This window comes from Capra hircus, chromosome 7, assembly GCF_001704415.2.
Source record: "Capra hircus breed San Clemente chromosome 7, ASM170441v1, whole genome shotgun sequence".
Classification (NCBI taxonomy): Eukaryota; Metazoa; Chordata; class Mammalia; order Artiodactyla; family Bovidae; genus Capra; species Capra hircus.
Genome location: NC_030814.1, coordinates 94,806,354 through 94,826,465, shown reverse-complemented (window position 1 = coordinate 94,826,465; position 20,112 = coordinate 94,806,354). Strand labels below are relative to the sequence as shown.

At 54.1% G+C, this 20,112-nt stretch overlaps 1 protein-coding gene across 1 annotated transcript; it reads left to right on the top strand.

The window, feature by feature from the left end:
• CDC37 (cell division cycle 37) lies at window positions 6,957–18,317 on the top strand. Its single transcript, XM_018051044.1, has 8 exons — window positions 6,957–7,190; window positions 13,686–13,967; window positions 14,317–14,425; window positions 14,530–14,645; window positions 14,988–15,110; window positions 15,708–15,890; window positions 15,981–16,052; window positions 17,744–18,317. Exons 1-8 carry the CDS (start codon window positions 7,089–7,091, stop codon window positions 17,897–17,899), a joined length of 1,143 nt encoding a protein of 380 aa, XP_017906533.1. The 5' UTR covers window positions 6,957–7,088; the 3' UTR covers window positions 17,900–18,317.

Genomic DNA, 20,112 nt, shown 5'->3' with positions numbered 1-20,112 from the left:
CACCATTTCCCACAGTTTGCTCAAATTCATGTCCATTGTGTCGGTGATGCCATCCAAACACATCTCAACTTCTGTCACCCCCTTCTCCTCCTGCCCTCAGTCTTTCCCAGCATCAGGTCGTTTCCAGTGTGTCGGCTCTTTGCATCAGGTGGCCAAAGTTATCTGAGCCTGTGGGAGCCCGTTAGAACCCACATCAGATCATGACCCTCCTCTGCTCAGAGCCCTCCATGGCTTTCACCTTCTTCAGAGGAGACATCAAAGTCCTCAACAAGAGGATCACAGAGTCCTGCATAATCTCTCTGTCCTCATTCCTCCCACTCTCCCCCAGGCTCACTCTGCTCCGTCTACACTGGCCCCTTGACTGCTTCTGGACACACTCGGCATTCTCTAACCTCAGAACCTTTGCACTTTCTGTTCCCTCTGCCTTAAATATCCACAGGTCCCTCACATCCTTCAGGTCTTTGTAACAGCTCACCTTTTCAGTATTTCTCGCCTCCCCACTGCTGTTTAAAGTTGCTAGCCCCTCAGGATTCCTGAATTTTCTTATCCTGCTGTATTTTTTTCATAGAATTTATCACCTAAACACATACTATGTAATTTACTTATTACATGTATTGTTGGTCTTGTTCTCCACCAGAATATCAGCTGCAGGAGAGCAAAAATGTTTTATCTGTTTTATTAATTACTATATGCCCAGTGCCTAGAACTGAATCTGGAACATAGTATTCTCTTAATAAGTTTTTGTTCAATGTCTGGTTATTATTTTTGGACTCAAGAGCATATTTATTAAGTTCCTAGCAAGTCTACTATGGACTGGCCACATTACTCCCTACCTTGGCTCTTATTACTTTTTCTTGCCTTATAGCTCGAGCTATAGCACTTCAGTTCAATGTCAACTGCTAGAAATGAATAGAAACATCATCTCACCCATGCAGTGCTTAGCACCAGGCAAGCTCATGACAGACAGCTGTTGAACAAATGGATGTATGTATGAATATTGTTCATTGGTCACCTTCACTTTGCCACCAGACTCAATCAGTCGGTGCCCTGGGCTCCCACTGCTGCTTATTCTGCCCCTATTAAAGCACTCATCATTTGAGGTTATATTTTTAGTCCCCACTTCAGCTCGGTGAGGGCAAGAAATGGTACCCATTCATCATGGTCCCCTGCACATAGTCTCAATGAATGCTGAAAGAATAAGTAAGGCAACAAACTAGCATAATGAGAAAGAGGCACCCTCTCTTCTGTATGTAGATAGACCAGACACATATGCTCAGACAGGCAGAGAGAGGGTCAGGTAGTAAGGACCATGCTTCGGCTCCAGTGTTAACACTGACCTGTGTTCAAATCCTGACTCTACCACTCCTCATTAGCTGTTTATCTGGGGGCAAGTTTCCCGGCCTCTTTGAGGGTCAGTTTCCTGATCTTCAGTTTCCATCGTAAAATAGAGATAATATTCCTACCTACCTGAGGAGGTTGTTGTAAAGATGAAGTGAAGTAATGCTTGTAAGGTTCTGAGCACAGTGCCTGGTTCCGAGTATGTGCTCATGGAACAGTAGCCACTATCATAATAATATTATCACTGTTGTTGATTCAGTGGACCTATAGACATATTCCCAGGTGACACTAGTGATAAGGAACCCTCCTGCCAGTGCAGGAGACATAAGAGATGCAGGTTCGATCACTGGGCCAGGAAGATCCCCTGGAGGAGGGCATGGCAGCTTACTCCAGTATTCTTGTCTGGAGAATCCCATGGACAGAGGAGCCTGAGGGCCACAGACCATAGGGTCCCAAAGAATTGGGCACGAATGAAGCGACTTAGCAGCACATTAACAGAGATTCCTCCCATCCTCCCCCTCATCCCACTGGCCTCCTCCCTGTTCCTCAAACACTTTGAGCATATTTTGATATTAGGGCCTTTCGGCTTGATCTTCCCTCCCCTGGAAAACCACCCTCAGATATCCTGTGCTCTTCCCACTCCCAATCTCCCTGACTCCACCTTAATTTTGTTTTAGAATTATGACATTCTAACAAGATATATAATTTACCTATTCTTTTATTAGCTATTGCCTGTCCTTTGGTTAAGACATGAGGTCAATATGTTGATCTGTTTTGTCCCCTGCTAAATCTCCAGGATCTTGGACAATGCTGGTAGACAGTAGGTGCTCAACAAATGTCTCTTGAGTGGATGAATAAAACCACTTGACTCCCTTATCTCCTTCACCTCTCTGCTCAAAGTTACCTCTTTTCAGAGGCCTTCCGACATGGACGCCTCCCCCTACCCCATCTCCTTCTGCCTCTCACTCAGCTTTGTTTCTCTCCTTAGCATTCATCGCCCCTGGGGTATTATGTATTTCTGTTTTTGCTTGCCCTACCCCTTAGTTCCATGAGGTCAGGGGATTTTTCTGTCTTGTTCTAGGACCAGCATCATGGACACATGACCTGAGCAGTCACACAGGGCCCCATGCTTAGAAGGTTTAATGCGCTACTGTCATGGTCTTGTCATGGTCTAAATTCTTACATTAAAAAAATTTTTTTAATTAAAAGTTAATTTTTGGCCACTCAGCCTGTGGGGTCTTAGTTCCCCAACCAGGGATCAAACCTACTCTCCCTGCACTGGAAGTTCAGAGTTTTAGCCACTGGACTGCCAGAGAAATCTCTTAATAATAATAATTTTAAACCGGGGTCTTGCATTTTCATCTGGCCCTGGGCTCTGCAAAATTCTGTAGCTGATTCCGGCTGTATCCCCAGTGCCCAGAACAGCCCATGGTAGGTGTTCAAGGATTTGTGGAATGAAGGAAGGAGTGGAGGAGGCCAAGGGGTGGAGGTGGAGACACACACATGCCACCACTGCCTGGACACTTGTGCAGCTTTGTAGAAATCAGCCCTGGCAGAAACCTGGGCATGAGAGGCAGGTCCTCAGAAACTGGCCTGAGTGCCCAGGTGGTGGGGGAGCCGCTAAACCTGCCTTCCCCCAACCCTGGGCAGCAGCCCACTGGGGAAGGGGTCCAGATGGCCAAGTAGGCTCAGGCTGAGGAGGGGCCTCTTGACTCATCCAGCTGCTCAGTGCTCCTGGCCTGGCCTGACAGGAGCACTGGCTTCACCCAGCCCCCACCACCTTCAGGAGGACATGGCGATGGGTGGCCAGAGAGGGACGGAAATGACGATAAATGCCCTTGTCTGCAGCTTGCTCAGATCGTTCAGGCCTAAGGAGGGACAGTGACTACCGAAGATCCATGCCTTGGAGCTGGGAAGGGCCCTCAGCTCCACCCCCTCCCCATGGGGCATACGTGTGTGTGCACGTGCATGTATGTGAACATGAGACTTTGTATATGGTTGTCCATTTGCAGCTGGACGGGTAGAACTCGCTGGGAGTCAGTATTGTGTAGATGAAAGCAGATCATACTTGCCAGGAGTGTGTGTACGTGACAAAATGATACCACATCAGTCTATGTGGGCATAAGGCTGGCTGTGTGTGTGTGTGTGTGTGTGTGTGCGCACACATGTGAGGAGGGTGCCTGCGTAAGGATGCAACATTTTACACTGGTCAGAAATGTGGATTTTGGGTTCAGATCTTTGCACAGCCACCAAGTAGCTATGCAGCCTCAGGCACTTTTGGTTCTCCAGCCTGTATATGGTGTTTGTGTGCCTACGTTTGTCTGGATCAAAGTGTGTGTGTGTGTGTTTGAGGAGCAATACAACTCTTCTGGGAGGTCTTCCTGGATACCCATCCCAAAGTGGAAGCCTCAATTTTTCTCTTTTGTGAATTGAGTCGTTCAGTTGCTCAATCAGGTTCCATTCTTTTCGACCCTGGACTGCAGCCTATCAGGCTCCTGTGTCCGTGGAATTCTCCAGGCAAGAATATTGGAGTGGGTTGCCATTTCCTCCTCCAGGGGATCTTCCTGACCCAGGGATGGGAACTGTCTCCTGTGATTCTTTACTGCTGAGCCACTGGGGAAGCACAGTTTGTTGTTATATATATATGTTGCTGTTTCTTCACTGATTACTAAATGTCAGCTCTGTGGGGGTAGGGGGTTTTGATCTGTTCACTGCTGTGTCCTGAGCACTGGGTACACAGTAGACAGAGTAAATACCGTTTCAATGGATGAACATAGGGCTGTGTCTGTGTGGTATGAGGAGAGAGATAGGGGCTGATAGATGTCATGGGTGACTGGAGGGACCTGTGCTCAAGTCGGGTCTCTATTCTCTTCCGTTCCCAGCTGTTCACAACCATTTCTTCAGCCGTCCTCACTGTATGGGAATGACAACGTCCGATCAACTTCTTGTACTGCCTTTGATGACATCTTTCCCCTTTTCTGGGTCTAAGGGACTCACTTGCCTCATCTGTAACATGGGAGAGAGGATGGGTTGGTTCATGACCAGCCTCCTATTTGACCTAAAGCACTATGAAAATAGTTTCAATCAAATTCCCTCTTGAATTAATTCAATATTTATTATGCACCTATTGTGTACCAGGCACTCTTCTAGACCCGCCCTGCCCCCGTGGAGCAGAAAGTGAATGATGAAGGCAGATACAAACCATAAAATCTCATTGAATCTTGGACACCCTCTCCTGAAATCACTCTCCATGCCTCATGGAATTTTAGTCTTCACAGTCTAAAATCACTGAGGGGATTTCTCTGTTCACATACTGATCTTGCTCCCTCAGCAGTCTCCAGGGTCAGCCAAGCCGGGACCCAGCTTCTCTTTGGTTGCTGTAGTCTGACCACCCAGCCACAGGGCCCTGACATACAGTAGGCACTTGGGAAATACGTGTGGAATGAGCTTGAAAATAAATGACTGACTAATGTAGACTGGAAAACAAGACCTCCCCTAATCCTGGGTGAGTCATCACCCACTTTGCAGATGAGGAAATTGAGGCTCAGGAAGGCAAACCGTTTGCCCAGTCCCACAACCGCAGCTAAGCAGTGTGTGGCTGTGGGATGCAGCAGAGGAAGCTTGGGAGCCCAGAGGAGCATTCCCAGACCCCCACCCCCACCCCAGAGATGCCACACATCCAGCTGGAGATGCGCTGATGGGGGGTGGGTGGTTGGGAGGGCGAGGGACAGTGGGAAGCAACTCAGGGGTCTCTGTCTCAGTCCCCAGGAGTGGAGATGCTGTGTTGGCAGGAGATTAGTAAAAGCCTGGCGCTGATCGGGGAGCTTCCGGCGCCCTGTCCCCAATTCTGGGAGCTGGGGCTCCTGGGACCCTGATTCGTTGGGGCTGGGCAGCTCCAGTCTCCGAAGCTGGGTAGAGACATCCCCCGCCCCCACCTTTCCCCCCCCTCCCCAAGCCTACCCGGGAATCCCGATTCGGGGTCCTCCCTATACACCCTTAGCCTGGAGGCCAGCCTGCAGCCCTCAACCGGCTACGTGGGGGACCCTGCCTTTCTTGGGGAGCGATGGAATTCCCCCCTCCCCGCTCGGAGCCCCTCCCTCCCAGGGGCCAGGTCCCCCTCCCGGCCGCAGTCGTAGTCCAAAGCTTACCTTGCAGGGGGGCTGGGGAGGGGATGCCCCGCCCTCTCCGGCCTGGGGGGCGGGAGGGGACCGGGGTGTCCAGACCCTTTGTTTGCCGGGGTGTGTGTGTGTGTGTGTGTGTGTGTGTGTGTGTGTGTATGTGTGAGATCGGGAGCCCCGCTGGGATGTAGGTCCGTGCGCGCGCGTACCCGGGCCTTGACGGCCGCTGTGATGCTGAACTGCCAGGGTTGGAGGAGGAGGAGGAAAGGGGGACTCCCCCGCCCCCGCCCGCCTACTCGCGGGTTTGAATGGACCGTGAGGGGGAGGGGCAGCGGCGGGCGGGCGCTTTTGTCCGGATGGCCCCACCCCTTCCCGGGGCCGGGGAATCCCCCACACCCCACCAATTTAAAGACCTTTACTCCTTCCTCTCCAGCGCCCCCCCAAACGCCTGCTTGGTTGGGGGGAGTCTGGAAGAGGCGCCCTTCACTCAAGTGATGAATCTCTACCCATTCTCCCTGTCCCCCGCCCTACGCCCTTTAATCTGAGATAATCCTGGCCCTAGGCTGCAACGCAGCCTTTTATCCCGGTATCAAAGCGTGGGTAGGGATACATGAAAATGTGTGGCTGCGGTCGCCCAAGCTCAGTGTAATGGAGTTCTTAGAGTCTGGAACGAGGAAGGGGATCCCAGACGAAAGAGGGAGGAACTGCGAGGAGTCCCAGAGTACCTCGACGGAGAAAGACCCCCTGCGTGCGCACTTCCAAGCTCTTCCACCCCTCCCCCACCTGGCGCGGGGCACCCGCACTGGCCGCTAGTTAGACACTAGCGACACCCAGCGGACGCATGGGGAGCCGCCGTAGACAAGCTCCTGAGGCTCGTTAAGTGCGGTCGGGTGATTCCAGAGGGGGCGTGTATGCGCGAATCCCCGCTAAGGAGTGGCAGAAGATGGGGGAGGCAAGAGGGGAAGCTGTGGTCCGAGCCAGGGAAACACCAGTTCTCAAGGCAGGGCCACATCGCCCCCATCTCGACTCCTCGAGGGCAGGGCCACAACCTTCCTTCACTTAGACCCTCCTAGAGCAGGGCCTTGTACCCCTTGTACTGGGAAGGTCCTTTCCCATCAGGCACCATCTCCAGGACAAAATTAAGTCCCTCTTCACAAAAGACGGGAGCGAGGTCTTTTCGCCGAGGCCGAGCTCCAGTAGTGGGCTCAGGCTGACGTCACTGTGGCGTGGCTAAGAGGACAATCCTCTTTTTCAGTCTCGCCAACTGCCCCCTCTCCCAAGGCTGCCGTAAACGCCCACCCTAGGGTAGCGGGAGATCAGGGGGGCTCGAGGTTGGAGAACCCACCCGTAAGTCCCCAGGAGGGGCCTAGTGGAGGCCGGAAGCCGGATGGGATGAGGTCTCGGCGGACTCCCGAGAGCCGGAACACGTGCGCAGGGCTCTTTAAGAATTTGGTCGCCAGCGCCGCTGCTGAGGTTACTAAGGATATGACGTCACGCGAGGGCGGGGTGTGAGCGTCAGGGCGGAAGCGGAAGGGGCGGGGCTCCGGGGGCTGAGTCTCAGTGCTGCCGCTGCTGCCGCCGCCGTCGCCGCCACCGCTACCAGAACCCTGGAGGGCTGGGCCCCGAGGCAAGATGGTGGACTACAGCGTGTGGGACCACATCGAGGTGTCTGATGATGAAGACGAGACGCACCCCAACATCGACACCGCTAGCCTCTTCCGCTGGCGGCACCAGGTAGAGCTCGCGCGCCCAGCCCCTTCCCCCACTCCCGGGACTCCGCTTCAGAGTTCTGACCCCCTGATACTGCCGGGGGGCCCCAGCCATTGATACCTGGGATTGCCCCTTACAGCCTGGACTTTCCGAATAGCCTAGGGTTCTTCGATTCAATTCCGGGGCCATAGAATTGCCGGGACCCCTGAGTTCCTTGCCCGCGATGCCGGCGCCGCCCCCCCCCACTCCCACCCCCACCGCCCCGCGCTTCCAGTTTCTTCTTGAAACGCCAGGTTGACCTGTACGGTATCTTTTTAGAGTTTAGACTGCCAAGACAAGCTTTTGACGTGCCTCCCAATCCTGCTTGGGATCTTACATTTACCCCCAGATTTCTACCTCAGAATCTGGATCCTGAACCTAGTCGGGTACCTAGTTAAGATCTTGGCTGTTCCATGGCCCCTCCTAACCCCTGTGCTCAGTCGCTTCAGTCGTGTCCAACTCTGTGACCCCATGGACTGTAGCCCGCCAGGCTTCTGTGTCCGTGCGATTCTCCAGGCAAGAATACTGGAGTCGGTTGACATTTCCTTTTCCACGGGATCTTCTCGATCCAGGGATCGAACCCGCGTCTTTTATGTCTCCTGCATTGGCAGGCAGGCTCTTTACTACTGGCCCCTTCTGGAAGTCCTCCAAAACCCTAGAGTTCCCAATAGTTTAAGTCTGTTCTGCGACCTGCTTTTCTGGATCCTTATGGTTCAGATCCAGAAGTCTTACTCCTCTGAATAAAATAATTCTGTCTTCCCCTGAGATTTCTATTCCTGGCTTGGGACTCCAACCCACACCCAGGACCCCTCCCCTAGAACAAAGATTGGTACCCCCTTCCCCCAAGGCCCTCAGTCTCATCTAGGCCTGGAATTTTGAAACCTGGGTCCTGTTCAGAATGAACCACCACCTCCACCCTGATGGAGCCTCCAATTCCGGAGGCTCTCCTTTAGCCTCTGGTACTGTTAGACCCAATTTCCCATTACATCAGGAAACCCTACCCGCGTGGCTTCCTGCCCAGCCAGAACCCCTGCCCCTCCTTGGTACCTCACACCCAGTCCCCGCCCACCCCCAAGACAGACTTCCAGTGGGAACCTTTGCCAGCTTCAGAATGCCACATTCAAACCCAAGTCCAGGACCCAAATCCACCCCATCTCCCTTCTGACCCAAACTTGGTGTGCTATTCTCAGACATCCACAATGACCCTGCTGTTACAAGGAACCCGCCCATCCTGATTCCAGATTCACCACCCCTTCTTTTATCTATTGTCCCCCAAATACAGACCCCCAGAATCCCAAGTCTGTATGTTCTTTCGACAACCTGCAACCCCCACCCCCCCACCCCCCGCAGCCGCTCAGCTGTGCTCACAGGCCAACAGAATGGCTCTCCTGAGACCTTGTGTGCTAACTTCTTGCTCCACCAACTCAGAGCTCCTACACCCACATTCCAGGGGCTGCTCTGCTCTCACACTTATGGAATATACCTTCTAGAACTTTCCAGTTAGGAAAACCTCATTCTGTCTTCCCATGTATCAGCTCGCAGTTGTTTATCCAGAAACACCTAGAAGCGCCCTTCCTCATCCTGCTGAGACACAGTATCCGTGCCTACATTTAGTCCCGGTTCTGGGTCCAACCCATTACTTAAAGCAGCAGCCTCCTGGCTAGGGCTTCCCTGGTGGCTCAGATGGTAAAGAATCTGCCTGCAGTGCAGGAGACCCAGGTTCAATCCCTGGGTGGGGAATATCTCCTGGAGTAGGGAATAGTGACCACTCCAGTATTCTTGCCTGGAGGGAGAATCCCATGGACAGAGAAGCCTGGTGGACTACAGTCCATGGGGTTGCAAAGAGTCGGATACGATTGAGCGACTAACCCTTTCACCTGGCTAGTGTTACCTGGTGGGCAAGCCACTGGAGTGAAAAAAGAAAGTTCTAGTATTTCTCTCTTGCCACGTGTGACATTTTATGATGAAATATTGAAGCTCTCCGCAAAGCTCTAAAGCCCATTCTCGGGAACACCTATTCTTGTCACGAAGTTGATCTCTATCACCAGGTTTGGTCCTGCTGGTTTGGGAGGCCATGCCCGCTCTCATACAGCGTCCTCCTCTCACCACGCCCTACTCCCTCCTGGCGCAAAACCTTTCCCTGTCCAACCGCTGAGGACCCAGGGCTGTCCTGGAGATGAGTGGAGGCAGGGAGCCTCGTGTCTCCAGCATGAGGTTCAGCTGCCAGTGACTGGCAGCCTGGGCTCCAGCCCTGCCACAGGACCATCACTGTTTTGAGGGAGCGAGCCCTCCGCCTCCATGAGACTGTCGTGAAAATGAAATGAGATTAGATCTGGAAAGAACTTGGCTCGGGGCCTGGGAGGAAAGAGTAAGCAATACCAAGAGTGGAAGAGGGGATTAGCCAAATGGTAGCCTGGTACCCTTGTGAGCGCAGGCCTGCCCGACTGGGTTCATATCCTGCTCCTTCTGCATATCACTGACTTGCTGTGATCCAGTGAGGGTTTTTTTTTTTTTTTTAAATTAATTTGACCACACAGGGTCTTAGTTATAGTGTGCTGGATCTTTAGTTGCAGCATGTGGAATCTATTAATAGTTCCCCGACCGGAGATCGAACTGGGGCCCCTTGCATTGAGAGCACAGAGTCTTAGCCACTGAACCACCAGGGAAGTCCCCGGAAGTGAGTTTTGATCACTGTGTGCCTCAGTTTCCCCAGTTGGCAGTCTTAATAGTACCCACCCAATAGGCTTGTGAGAGCCACCTTATGAATTTAACATGTGTACTGCTTGCAGGACAGCACTGGAACATAATAAGCTTTGTGGAAACTTTAGCTCCTGTCATCATCATTGCTTGGATAATTCATGCTCATGGTAAAAAATAAAAACTAATCCCAAGGCTCCAGAAAGGGACAAGTGAGTCTTCCCAGTTCCAGCTCCCTGGCTCCCTTGGCCAGAAACAGCTGCCAACCCTGGTTTCTTGTGGCTCCTTTCAGTGAGCCAGGCGGCATCCAGGTTCTGTGAGCCTTGGGTCCCCCCGTTTCTGTGTAAGGCAGGGAACAGGGACGCCTGTGGCCCCTTCTCGCCACAGCTTTCTGCCCTGCCCAGCCTGACAGCCTCTCCCGGAGGTGTAAAGCCCAGGTCGGGCAGGCTGCCACACCCAGCAGTTCCACGAGGCCTTTATTTAGCTTTGGCCTCCCTGGCGGCTGCTCAGAGGATGCTGGAGGATTTTGATGGCCACCTAGCAGACACCAGCAGTGTGGTAGGTTCCTGCTATCCCCTGAGGCCAGCGGTGATGCCAATAACCCCTCTAAAGGCAGGGGGAAGGTTTCAGAAGGACACAGGCCTGTCGTGAAAAAAGGGAGGCAGTAGCGGCTGCAAGGCCTTAAGGATCTTGTCCACCCCTTAAACAAATGGGAAAAGTGAGGCTCATGATTGGCCATGTCAGTCCAGTGGGGTGTGAGAGAAGGGCTCGGGTCTCCCGGTTCTCACCCATGAGTGCCTGGCCTGTGCTGGAGCCTGGAGATGCAAGCTCGAGTAAAGCAGAGAAGTAAGTTAGCAAACCATTCTGGTGACCGTGGCCATGACGGTGGTGAGGACAGGATGTTGCAAGCGGTTTCCTTGAGGTAACTCATTTAATCCTCACAACAACCCTGTGAGGCCCCATTTCATAGGGCTTCCCAGGTGGCGCTGGTGGTAAAGAACCCGTCTGCCAGTGTAGGAGACACCAGAGTTGTGGGTTCGATCCCTGGTTGTGGAAGATCCCCTGGAGAAGGAAATGGCAATCCGGAGGAGCCTGGCGGTCTGCAGTCCATAGGGTCACGAGAAGTCGGACACGACTGAAGCGATTTAGCACACCCATTTCATAGAGGGGGACACCAAGGCAGGGGGAGGTGTAAGCGACTTTGCTAAGGTCACACTGCCAGTAGGTGTGGAGCTGGGTGCTCTGATGCAGTAGCAACTGCTCCCAGTTACCAGGCATGTACCGGGTATCGAGCTAAGCACTTGAAGTGCACTTTCTTGTTTGAGCCCCAGTACCATCCCCAGAAAGGGAGACCGTCCCGTTGGACAGACAGTGATGACAGCAGCCAGTGTGGTCATGGGCTGACTGCATGTCCAGCACAGCTCTGGCTGTACAGCCTCTTTTGTGTCTTCCAGTGCAAGCTCTTGAGGTTGGCACTGTTTTCTGCCTCTGACAGATGAGGAAACTGAGGTTTGGGGATTGGCCCAGAGACTCCTGGCCATTATGTGGTGGCCGTGGGGTATGACCCCCGGTTTGGGGTCTCAAGGCTTTCCGTCAGCGTCTCATCGTGTCACCTGATGACCACCGAGGGGCCTTTGCGGCTCAGTGACTCTAGGGGTCTTGCACTTGGGGAAGGCTTTATTGAAGCTGAGACTTATGGACAAAGCAGATGGAGCGAGGGGAGTTCCAGCAAGGAGGAACAGCATGTGCAGAGGCTAAGAAGCAGGAGAGAGCTGGTCCATTTGGGGAGCCACGAGGGCCGGCGTTGGTCTGAGACCCAGCCCCTCAAGGAACATTGGTGCCGTCTGGGCAGCTTGGGGCAGGAATTTGGGGTCCCCTCTGAACAGGGAGGGCTGTGGTCAGATGGGTGCGTTTCCAGGAATCCTCTGGCAGCTTCTGAGCCTGGAGTGGGGGGATGGTGATAGCATCTCTCAGGGTTCAGTGTGTGGCTCTGGGTTGAGCAGATGCTGCGGGGAACCAGGGGCAGGTGATGGAAAGCCGTGGCACCTCTCAGTGTTCAGGCCGTGGCTCTGGGTTGAGCAGACATTGCAGGGAGCTGGGGGAGGTGATGGGGAACTGGGGCAGGGGTGGACAGTGACAGAGCCCTGTGATCCATTGAGGGGTCTGGATGAGGAAGCTGAGCTGACGTGCCGTCACTGAGCTTGGGGTTCAGCAGAAGAGTTCTGAGGAGCAGCGTCTAGGATGGGGGTATACAGGAGTCTGGTGGGTCTGCCCCACGCTGGGCTCCAGAGGCATGCTGGCCTGGAGATAGCTGAGTGGGCCCTGCGGATCCAGGTGCAGCCCGTGGGGTGGAGCACATTAGAGGGACGACTGGAAAGGAAAAGTGTGGTGATTTGGTGGCAGAGAGGGAGGGAATGACTCACAGCAGGCCTCAGCTGGGGGCAGGAGGCAGGGGCGAGGGTCTTCCCTGAGGGAGGACACAGCAGAAAAATAGGTTTGGGGGAGCTCAGGTTGGGGGTTGAGTTGGGGAGTTCAGTCTTGGGCACAGAGCTGGTGGTGCCTGTAACACACCGAGACAGCAGTGGCTGGAGGGCCATGTGGCCAGAGTAGGGTGCCTGAGTGTTACCGAGGGTGCTCCAGGCAGGAGGGGAGCCTGAGACCCTGGGGAGGGGGGAGGCCTTCTTCCAGCGTGTGATTGTTACATCCAACAAGTCTTAAGTCGCTGCTGTGCACCAGGTTCCTGGCTCTAGAGTCACAAGAGTGATCAGATCCCCACCTTTGTGGAGCCAGTCTCCTTGGAGGTGGACAGCACCCAAAACAGGAGAGAGAACTGTCACAGAATGTTGTCAGGTGACAAGTGCTGAGGAGGAAGATCAGGCAGAGCGGGAGAGGGGGCAGTCGTGATCCTCAGCAGTATCAAGGAAGGCCTCATCTGGAAGGGACATTTGTTTTGAGTGCACTGCATGACTTGCAGGATCTCAGTTCCCCATCCAGGGACTGAACCCTGGTCCCCAGCAGTGGAGCCTCAGAGCCTTAGTCACTGGACCACCAGGGAATTCCCTGTAAGAGACATTTGAAGATGATGAAGATGCAGGGTTTGGGGAGGTGGGGTGGTTCTGAAGAGAGAGCGTTCCAGGCCAAGGGAACACACAGGCAGTGCAAAGGCCCTGAGGCTTGAAGTGAGCTCGGGAAAAGGTGAGGCAGCCAATGTGGCTGGAGGGAGGGGGTGAGCAGGAGGAGACGAGGCTGTGGAGGAGACCAGACAGGTTGTGCTTGGCTTTATGGGCTCCGGGGAGGACTTAGGCTTTTGCTCCGAGTGAGGTAGGAGTCATAGAAGGTTCTTTTTTTTTTTTTTTTTAACACTTATTTATATACTTGGCTGCATTTGAGTCTTAGTTGTGGCCCACAAGATCTTTGTGCTGCAAGATCTTTGATTCTGTGTATTGCAGTACACAGGCTCATTAGTTGTGACCCCGGCTTAGTTGCCCCAAGGCATGTGGGATCTTAGTTCCCCAACTAGGGATCAAACCACTTTCCCCTGCGTTGGAAGGCGAATTCTTATTCACTGGACCGCTGGGGACGGCAGCCATAGAAGCTTCAGTGCAGAGAAGGCACCCGCCCTTGCTCAGGCCTACCTTAGGGGTGAGAGCGGGAGCCGGGCATCCAGTGCGTGGAGGTCGGTGTGGACCTTCTCTGGGGTCATCCCAGGTGCGACTAGAGAGCCCGGGGCCGGGGACAGGGCCAGGCTCTTCCCCAGAGTGACGGGCCATGCCCAACCCTCAGGCCCGGGTGGAGCGCATGGAGCAGTTCCAGAAAGAGAAGGAGGAGCTGGACAGGGGCTGCCGCGAGTGCAAGCGCAAGGTGGCCGAGTGCCAGCGGAAGCTGAAGGAGCTGGAGGTGGCCGAGGGCGAGGGCGGCAAGGCCGAGCTGGAGCGGCTGAAGGCTGAGGCGCAGCAGCTGCGCAAGGAGGAGCGGAGCTGGGAGCAAAAGCTGGAGGAGATGCGCAAGAAGGAGAAGAGCATGCCCTGGAACGTGGACACGCTCAGCAAGGATGGCTTCAGCAAGGTTGGCGGGGCCTGGGCCTCACGGGCAGCGGGCAGGGGCGGGGAGTGCTGCGCAGGTCCAGGAGTGGATGGATGCTGGCGGAAAGGGGGGTAGTGCTGGAGGGGAAGAGAGCGGGGTGGGGGGGCCTGGCCAGTGAGGCACCCCACCAGTACCCCTCCCTCTGATCTGCCCGAAGGCCCCAGTCCGAGGCCACACCTGCCATGCCCACGCCACACTGATGTGCACGGCGCCGTCACCGCCTCCGCTGTGGATGGGATGGGCGTTGCGGCCGCGGCCGGCCCGGCCACGTTCGAGGCGCCCCACGGCCGCAGCCTCGCCCCAGCCCACTCCCCTTCTCGCCTCACCACAGAGCATGGTCAACACCAAGCCTGAGCAGGCAGAGGAGGAGTCGGAAGAGGTGAGAGAGCAGAAACACAAAACCTTCGTGGAAAAGTATGAGAAACAGATCAAACACTTCGGTGAGTTGGGCCCAGGCGTGGGCTCCAGGTGGGTGGTGTGCGTGAGGGAGGGCTGGCCCTCTGCGTCCGGGGGGCTGGAGCACCTCACCATCACCTTCTGGCAGGCATGCTGCGCCGCTGGGACGACAGCCAGAAGTACCTGTCAGACAACGTCCACCTGGTATGCGAGGAGACAGCCAACTACCTGGTCATCTGGTGCATTGACCTAGAGGTGGAGGAGGTGCGTGCAGACAATGCTGAGTGGGGGTCGGGAGGGCCCAGTAGGCTCTGCCTTTTTTTTCTCATATTTTAAAAATTATCTTCATCGTTTATGTTTGTTCAGAACATTACAGTAGGCATGAAGGGAAAAAGAATACATTTTTAAACACTGTCTGGAGTCTAATATAGGAAGCCATACCATTATCTCTTAGGGGGAAAAGGGCGTTAATTTTATATTGAAGTTAAATATTAAGACCAGCGTCCAAGTAAGCCACGGATAAGATTTAAGTGCAAGTTGTGTTTTCACACAGTGGGGGCTGGGGACAGGAGCCTGCCACTCGGTGACGCTGTCCTCCCTTGGCAGAAATGTGCCCTCATGGAGCAGGTGGCTCACCAGACCATCGTCATGCAGTTCATCCTGGAGCTGGCCAAGAGCCTCAAGGTGGACCCCCGTGCCTGCTTCCGGCAGTTCTTCACCAAGATCAAGGTAGGGAGGTGGTCCTCCTCAGGGATCCAGCCTGCGGGCCACTGGGGGAGGCAGACACGGATCCACGGGGACTCAAGCCTCTGTGATCAGAATCTCATCCATCAGCAGAGGATTAGTCCGTGGAGGAGCTGGGTAGTGGGTGGCTCCAGTGGAGATTTGGAAAGCTAAGCTGGCAGCACGTGCTGAAAATCCCAACCTAGGTGAGAGCCGGAGTCATGAGCGCCTGTGGGTTTCTTACCTGAACACCTGGAGAGCAGAGCTAGGGGAGATTCAGGGCAGACCGGAGGATGATTAAGGGCAGCTGTGTTGAGTTTGAGGTGCCTTCGAGACTCCACAGGAGGATGTGGAGGAGGTGGGTGCCACGAGTCTGCAGTATAAGGGGACATTCAGTCAGATGATTGTAAGTACAGGGGTATAAGGCTGAGCTCAGAGAAGACAGAGGAGGCTAGACAGAGCAGAGGAGAGGCCTGAGCCTCAGAGTACCTGTGATTTAGTTCAGGACCAGCTGTGGGGGGCCCTGGGGCGCCCTGAGGACCTGCACTGGGAGGGTCCTGGGCTCCCAAGTCTCCCCTGGTGAACACAGTCCCTCCCCTGCAGACCGCCGACCGCCAGTACATGGAGGGCTTCAATGATGAGCTGGAGGCTTTCAAAGACCGCGTGCGGGGCCGTGCCAAACTGCGCATTGAGAAGGCCATGAAGGAATATGAGGAAGAGGAGCGGAAGAAGCGGCTTGGCCCCGGCGGCCTGGACCCTGTCGAGGTCTACGAGTCCCTTCCTGAGGTGAGGCTCCCCAGACCCTGGCAGGTGGCAGGTGGGCTATCAGCAGGATCCCTGGGACCCAGGCCCTGACCCCACCCCCTGCACCCACAGGAACTTCAGAAATGCTTTGACGCGAAGGATGTGCAGATGCTCCAAGACGCCATCAGCAAGATGGACCCCACCGTGAGTAACCACACACCCAAGCCCACCTGGTCAGGCAGTGTGTCTCCCTCACCTCCTCCAGCCCTGCTGACCACGTTGCTGCTGGCACTGCCCCTCCTGGGCTTCTCAAAAGAGCCAGGGAGGTTTTGTCCCCATGGGGCCGGCACACAAGACAGCCAGGCTTCATGCCCCATGCTCTCTCACTTTTGTTGAGCAGCTGCTATGTGCCCAGCATCTAGATTGAGTGTCCCTGTCCCTGTGGGCTGTTTATGAGCTCACCCAGCTGACACCACCTTTGCCAGCAACTCAGAGTGGCCTGCTCCACAGTCTCAGTTACCCCACCAAACCAGTATCTCTCAAAAAACATATTAACTCACAAAATTCGTAAGCAGGGCCAAGTATGTGGTTGGCGCTGGTGAACCTCAGCTCTTTGGAGCAGTAGCAGCGCTGGTGGATGAGTACCCCGAGTCTCAATGAACCTCTGTTTAAGCCCCTTCCTGCTGCTTGGCTCACTGGCTGGCCACACTGGTCCCCTCGTCTGTGAAATGGATCTAGTTTCTAGACCAGCTCAGGGTTTCTAAAAGCTTCTATGGGGATAAGCATGTAGACCAAGGGTCTTCAGAGAGTCTGGCTCAAAGGTTCACTGCCTGTCTGTAAATAAAATTTTGCTGGAACCGCAGCAGCCAGGCTGGGTTATTTTCATCTTGTCTGTAGCTGATTTTGTGCTGCAGCCATATTGAGGTGTGATGGAATGAGAGGTTTTGACAGGGACTACAGGGCCTTCAAGCCAAAAATATTTGCTGTCTGGCTTTTTTTTTTTTTTTTTTTAAAGTTTGCTGACCCTTGTTCTAGACCTACACTTTTAAAATTTGAGTTGTTCGTGCTAAGTTGCTTCAGTCACGTCTGACTCTGTGACCCCATGGACTGTAGCCTGCCAAGCTCCTCTGTTCATGGGATCCTCCAGGGAGTAATACTGGAGTGGGTTGCCATTTCCTCCTCCAGGGGATCTTTCCGACCTGTGAGTTGAACCGGTGTCTGATGTCTTCTGCATTGGCAGGCAGGTTCTTGACCACTCAGATTCCCAGGTGGCTCAGACAGTAAAGAATCTGCCTGCAGTGCAGGAGACCTGGGTTCCATCCCTGGGCTGGGAAGATCCCCTGGAGAAGGGAACGGCTACCCACTCTGGTATTCTGGCCTGGAGAATTCCATGGATTATATAGTCCATGGGGTCGCAAAGAGTCACATATGACTGAGCAGCTTTCGCTTCACTTCTTTACCACTAGTTCCACCTGGGAAGTTAACTTTGAATTAAAGTTACGTAAAATTCAGGGACTTCTCTGGTGGTCCAGTGGCTAAGACTCCACGCTCCCAGTACAGGGAGCCCAGGTTTGATCCCTGGTAAGGGAACTGGATCCCACATGCCACAACTAAGACTCAGCTCAGCCAAATAAATGTATTAAAAAATAAATGAAGTAAAATTTCAAGCTCTGTCCTTGCCTTGCACCAATCACATTCGAAGTATTCAGTAGGCACCCACGTCTGGTAGCTGCCATGTTGGATAGCACAGATTACAGACAAAGATTACAGTTTACCCTCCTCCCAGACAGCTCTGATGTAGAAAGAGCAGAAAGCGGGCTTGGGGATGCGCAGGGGACGGGGGTGCCACCAACAGGCGGCAGCCCAGCCTCACCCACCCACCCTTCTCCCCACAGGACGCGAAGTACCACATGCAGCGCTGCATCGACTCAGGCCTCTGGGTCCCCAACTCCAAGTCCAGCGAGGCTAAGGAGGGGGAGGAGGCGGGTACTGGGGAGCCCTTGCTGGAAGCCACCTCCAAGTCAGGCGACGAGAAGGATGTCAGCGCATGACCTGCCCCGGCTGCCGCAGGCCCCCGTGCGCCCCTTTTCAGAAAACAAAAATAGATGCCATCTCCCCAGGTCCGGGCTTCCTCTGCTTTTGCTGCTCCCCCACCTAGCCCGGAGGGGCCCCCTATGCCCCTTCCATCGCCCCCCTCTTCCCCAGCCCTCATCCAAGTCTTTGCTTTGAGTCAAAGGGGCTTCACTGCCTGCAGCCCCCCATCAGCATTAAGCCAAAGGCCCGGGGATCCAGGGAGGGGCAGAGGTTGCCAGGTTGGTCCATGGGCTGGGGGTGGCTCCCCAGCCAAGGGGCCTGCTCCAGTCACTGTGGGCTCTGTTTTCACTGTTTGCCCGCGTCAAGTCTTCTATATGGTAAACAACAATTATCTTCCAATAAAGGATTTCAGCTGCTCTGTGGAGCATCACGAGGGCTGTGGGCACAGCTCTTCTCTGGGGGGTGGGAAGGGACCTGTGAGTGTTGGCGGTTGGGCCCATTACACCCCTGGCTTTGCCCTCCAGCAAATGGGCTGTGTCCCGCATCCACACTCCAGGTTCTTCCATCACCTGGAACTCTTCCTCAGGTCACCTTTGGATCAGAGCTCTCACCCCACCCCCGTGAAATCTCTGGCTCATCCCATTCCCCTAAGCCCCTCCCATCATCCATTTGGGAGCATCGCCCTCTGCTGTGTCTCACCTTCCACGGGGCCAGCTCTGCCTCCAAGATTGATCTTGAGTCTGTCCACTGCCCTTCATTCTCCACCCTGGTCCAGGACCCGTCACCTCTGGCCTAGACCCCTGTCCCCAGCCTCCTGTCTTCCACCTTCACAGGACCCCAACAGGCAGGCAGGGGGCGCCTATGAACACGAGTCCCAGCACATCCTGCCCCGGAGCAGAAGCCTAAGTTCTTGCAACTCACCGGGGCCTGTACCATCTGCCTGGTCCCCGCCCTGCCCTCATCACCTCGTGGCCTCCCACTGCCCCTCTTGCCAGCTCCCTCCTCTCTGCTCCTTGAGCACTTTAAGCTTCTCTATCAGTGTGACCTTGAACAGCTTAATCAGCCTCAGCCTTCATCTCTGTATAGTGATAGAAATGTTCGTGCCTTCTTCCCAGGGCTGTGATGAGTGAGTGAGACATGATGAGCAGGTGCGCATAGCACCTGGTGGATGCTCAAGATCTGGGCCCTGGCGTGTCCGTGTCCCTCACCCTGAACACCCTTCCCTGCAGTCTTCCTCTACAAAGTAATATTTGGGCCCCAGGAAAGACTTAAAGAATAATATCATAAACAAGGACACAGTTTTTAAGACGAGGTAATCGAGAATCCAGCTGAAGCCCACTAGCCACCTCTTCTGGGGGACACCACCACCTGGCCAGTGCTTCTCAGCCTGACCAGAGCTCTGGTACCTCCTCACGGAAGTTTCCTTGACCTGCCTTCTGAGTCATCCCTTACATCCAGCCATGTTGCTTCTTCACCTGCCTGGCTTTGCCAGCCTGTGTATCGCTGTCTCTTTTATGCTGTGAGCACCACCCGGACACAAAGAGAGTCTTGGTCCTAAAATGATCCCAGCAACCCTCAGATTCTGGCCCTCAGTGAATGTCTTTGTGCCCAAGGTGATTGCCACCAGAGGGCAATAGTGAACTGCAAACAAGTGGTGTTGCCCGATGCTTTTCATAGAGGTTAAAAAGGCAGAGACTTCCCTGGTGGTCCAATGGTTAGGACTCTGTGCTTCCAGCTGGGGCGGGGGGTGGCGGGGGCGGGAAACCGGACGAATTCAATTCCTGGTCTGGGGACTAAAATTCCATCCGCCACATACATGGCTGAAAAAGATTTTTAAAGTATTTAAAAATGGCAGGTGGGGGATTGGAGGGTTGGAGAGACCCTCCTAAACCCCGTTTATCTGAGATCATTTCAAAATTGTGAACTTTTCAATTCTTTACCACGAAAACTTTCAGAGGTAGAATCTGTATTTCTGGTATTTCCTTTCACCTCGGCCTCCAGTACAACTCAGCACTGCTGTTACTGATCCTTGACTTAAAATTTCAATATTTTGTTCATCATGGATTTTTTTTTTCACATTAATGGTGTTTTTGGAAAATATTACATTAAAATATTTATCTTGATTACTGAGTTTGTGACCTCTTTGCTTTCATGTCACATGTACCTCACCCTAGCACTGTTTAACATTTAAAACATCAAATGATATCGAGATACACAGTAAAGGGTCTTT

Coding starts and splice junctions, on each gene's coding strand:
- CDC37 (XM_018051044.1), top strand. CDS start 7,089: ATGGTGGACTACAGCGTGTGGGACCACATCGAGGTGTCTGATGATGAA. Junction 15,111..15,707: donor AGTTCTTCACCAAGATCAAG/GTAGGGAGGTGG, acceptor CCTCCCCTGCAG/ACCGCCGACCGCCAGTACAT. Junction 15,891..15,980: donor TCTACGAGTCCCTTCCTGAG/GTGAGGCTCCCC, acceptor CTGCACCCACAG/GAACTTCAGAAATGCTTTGA.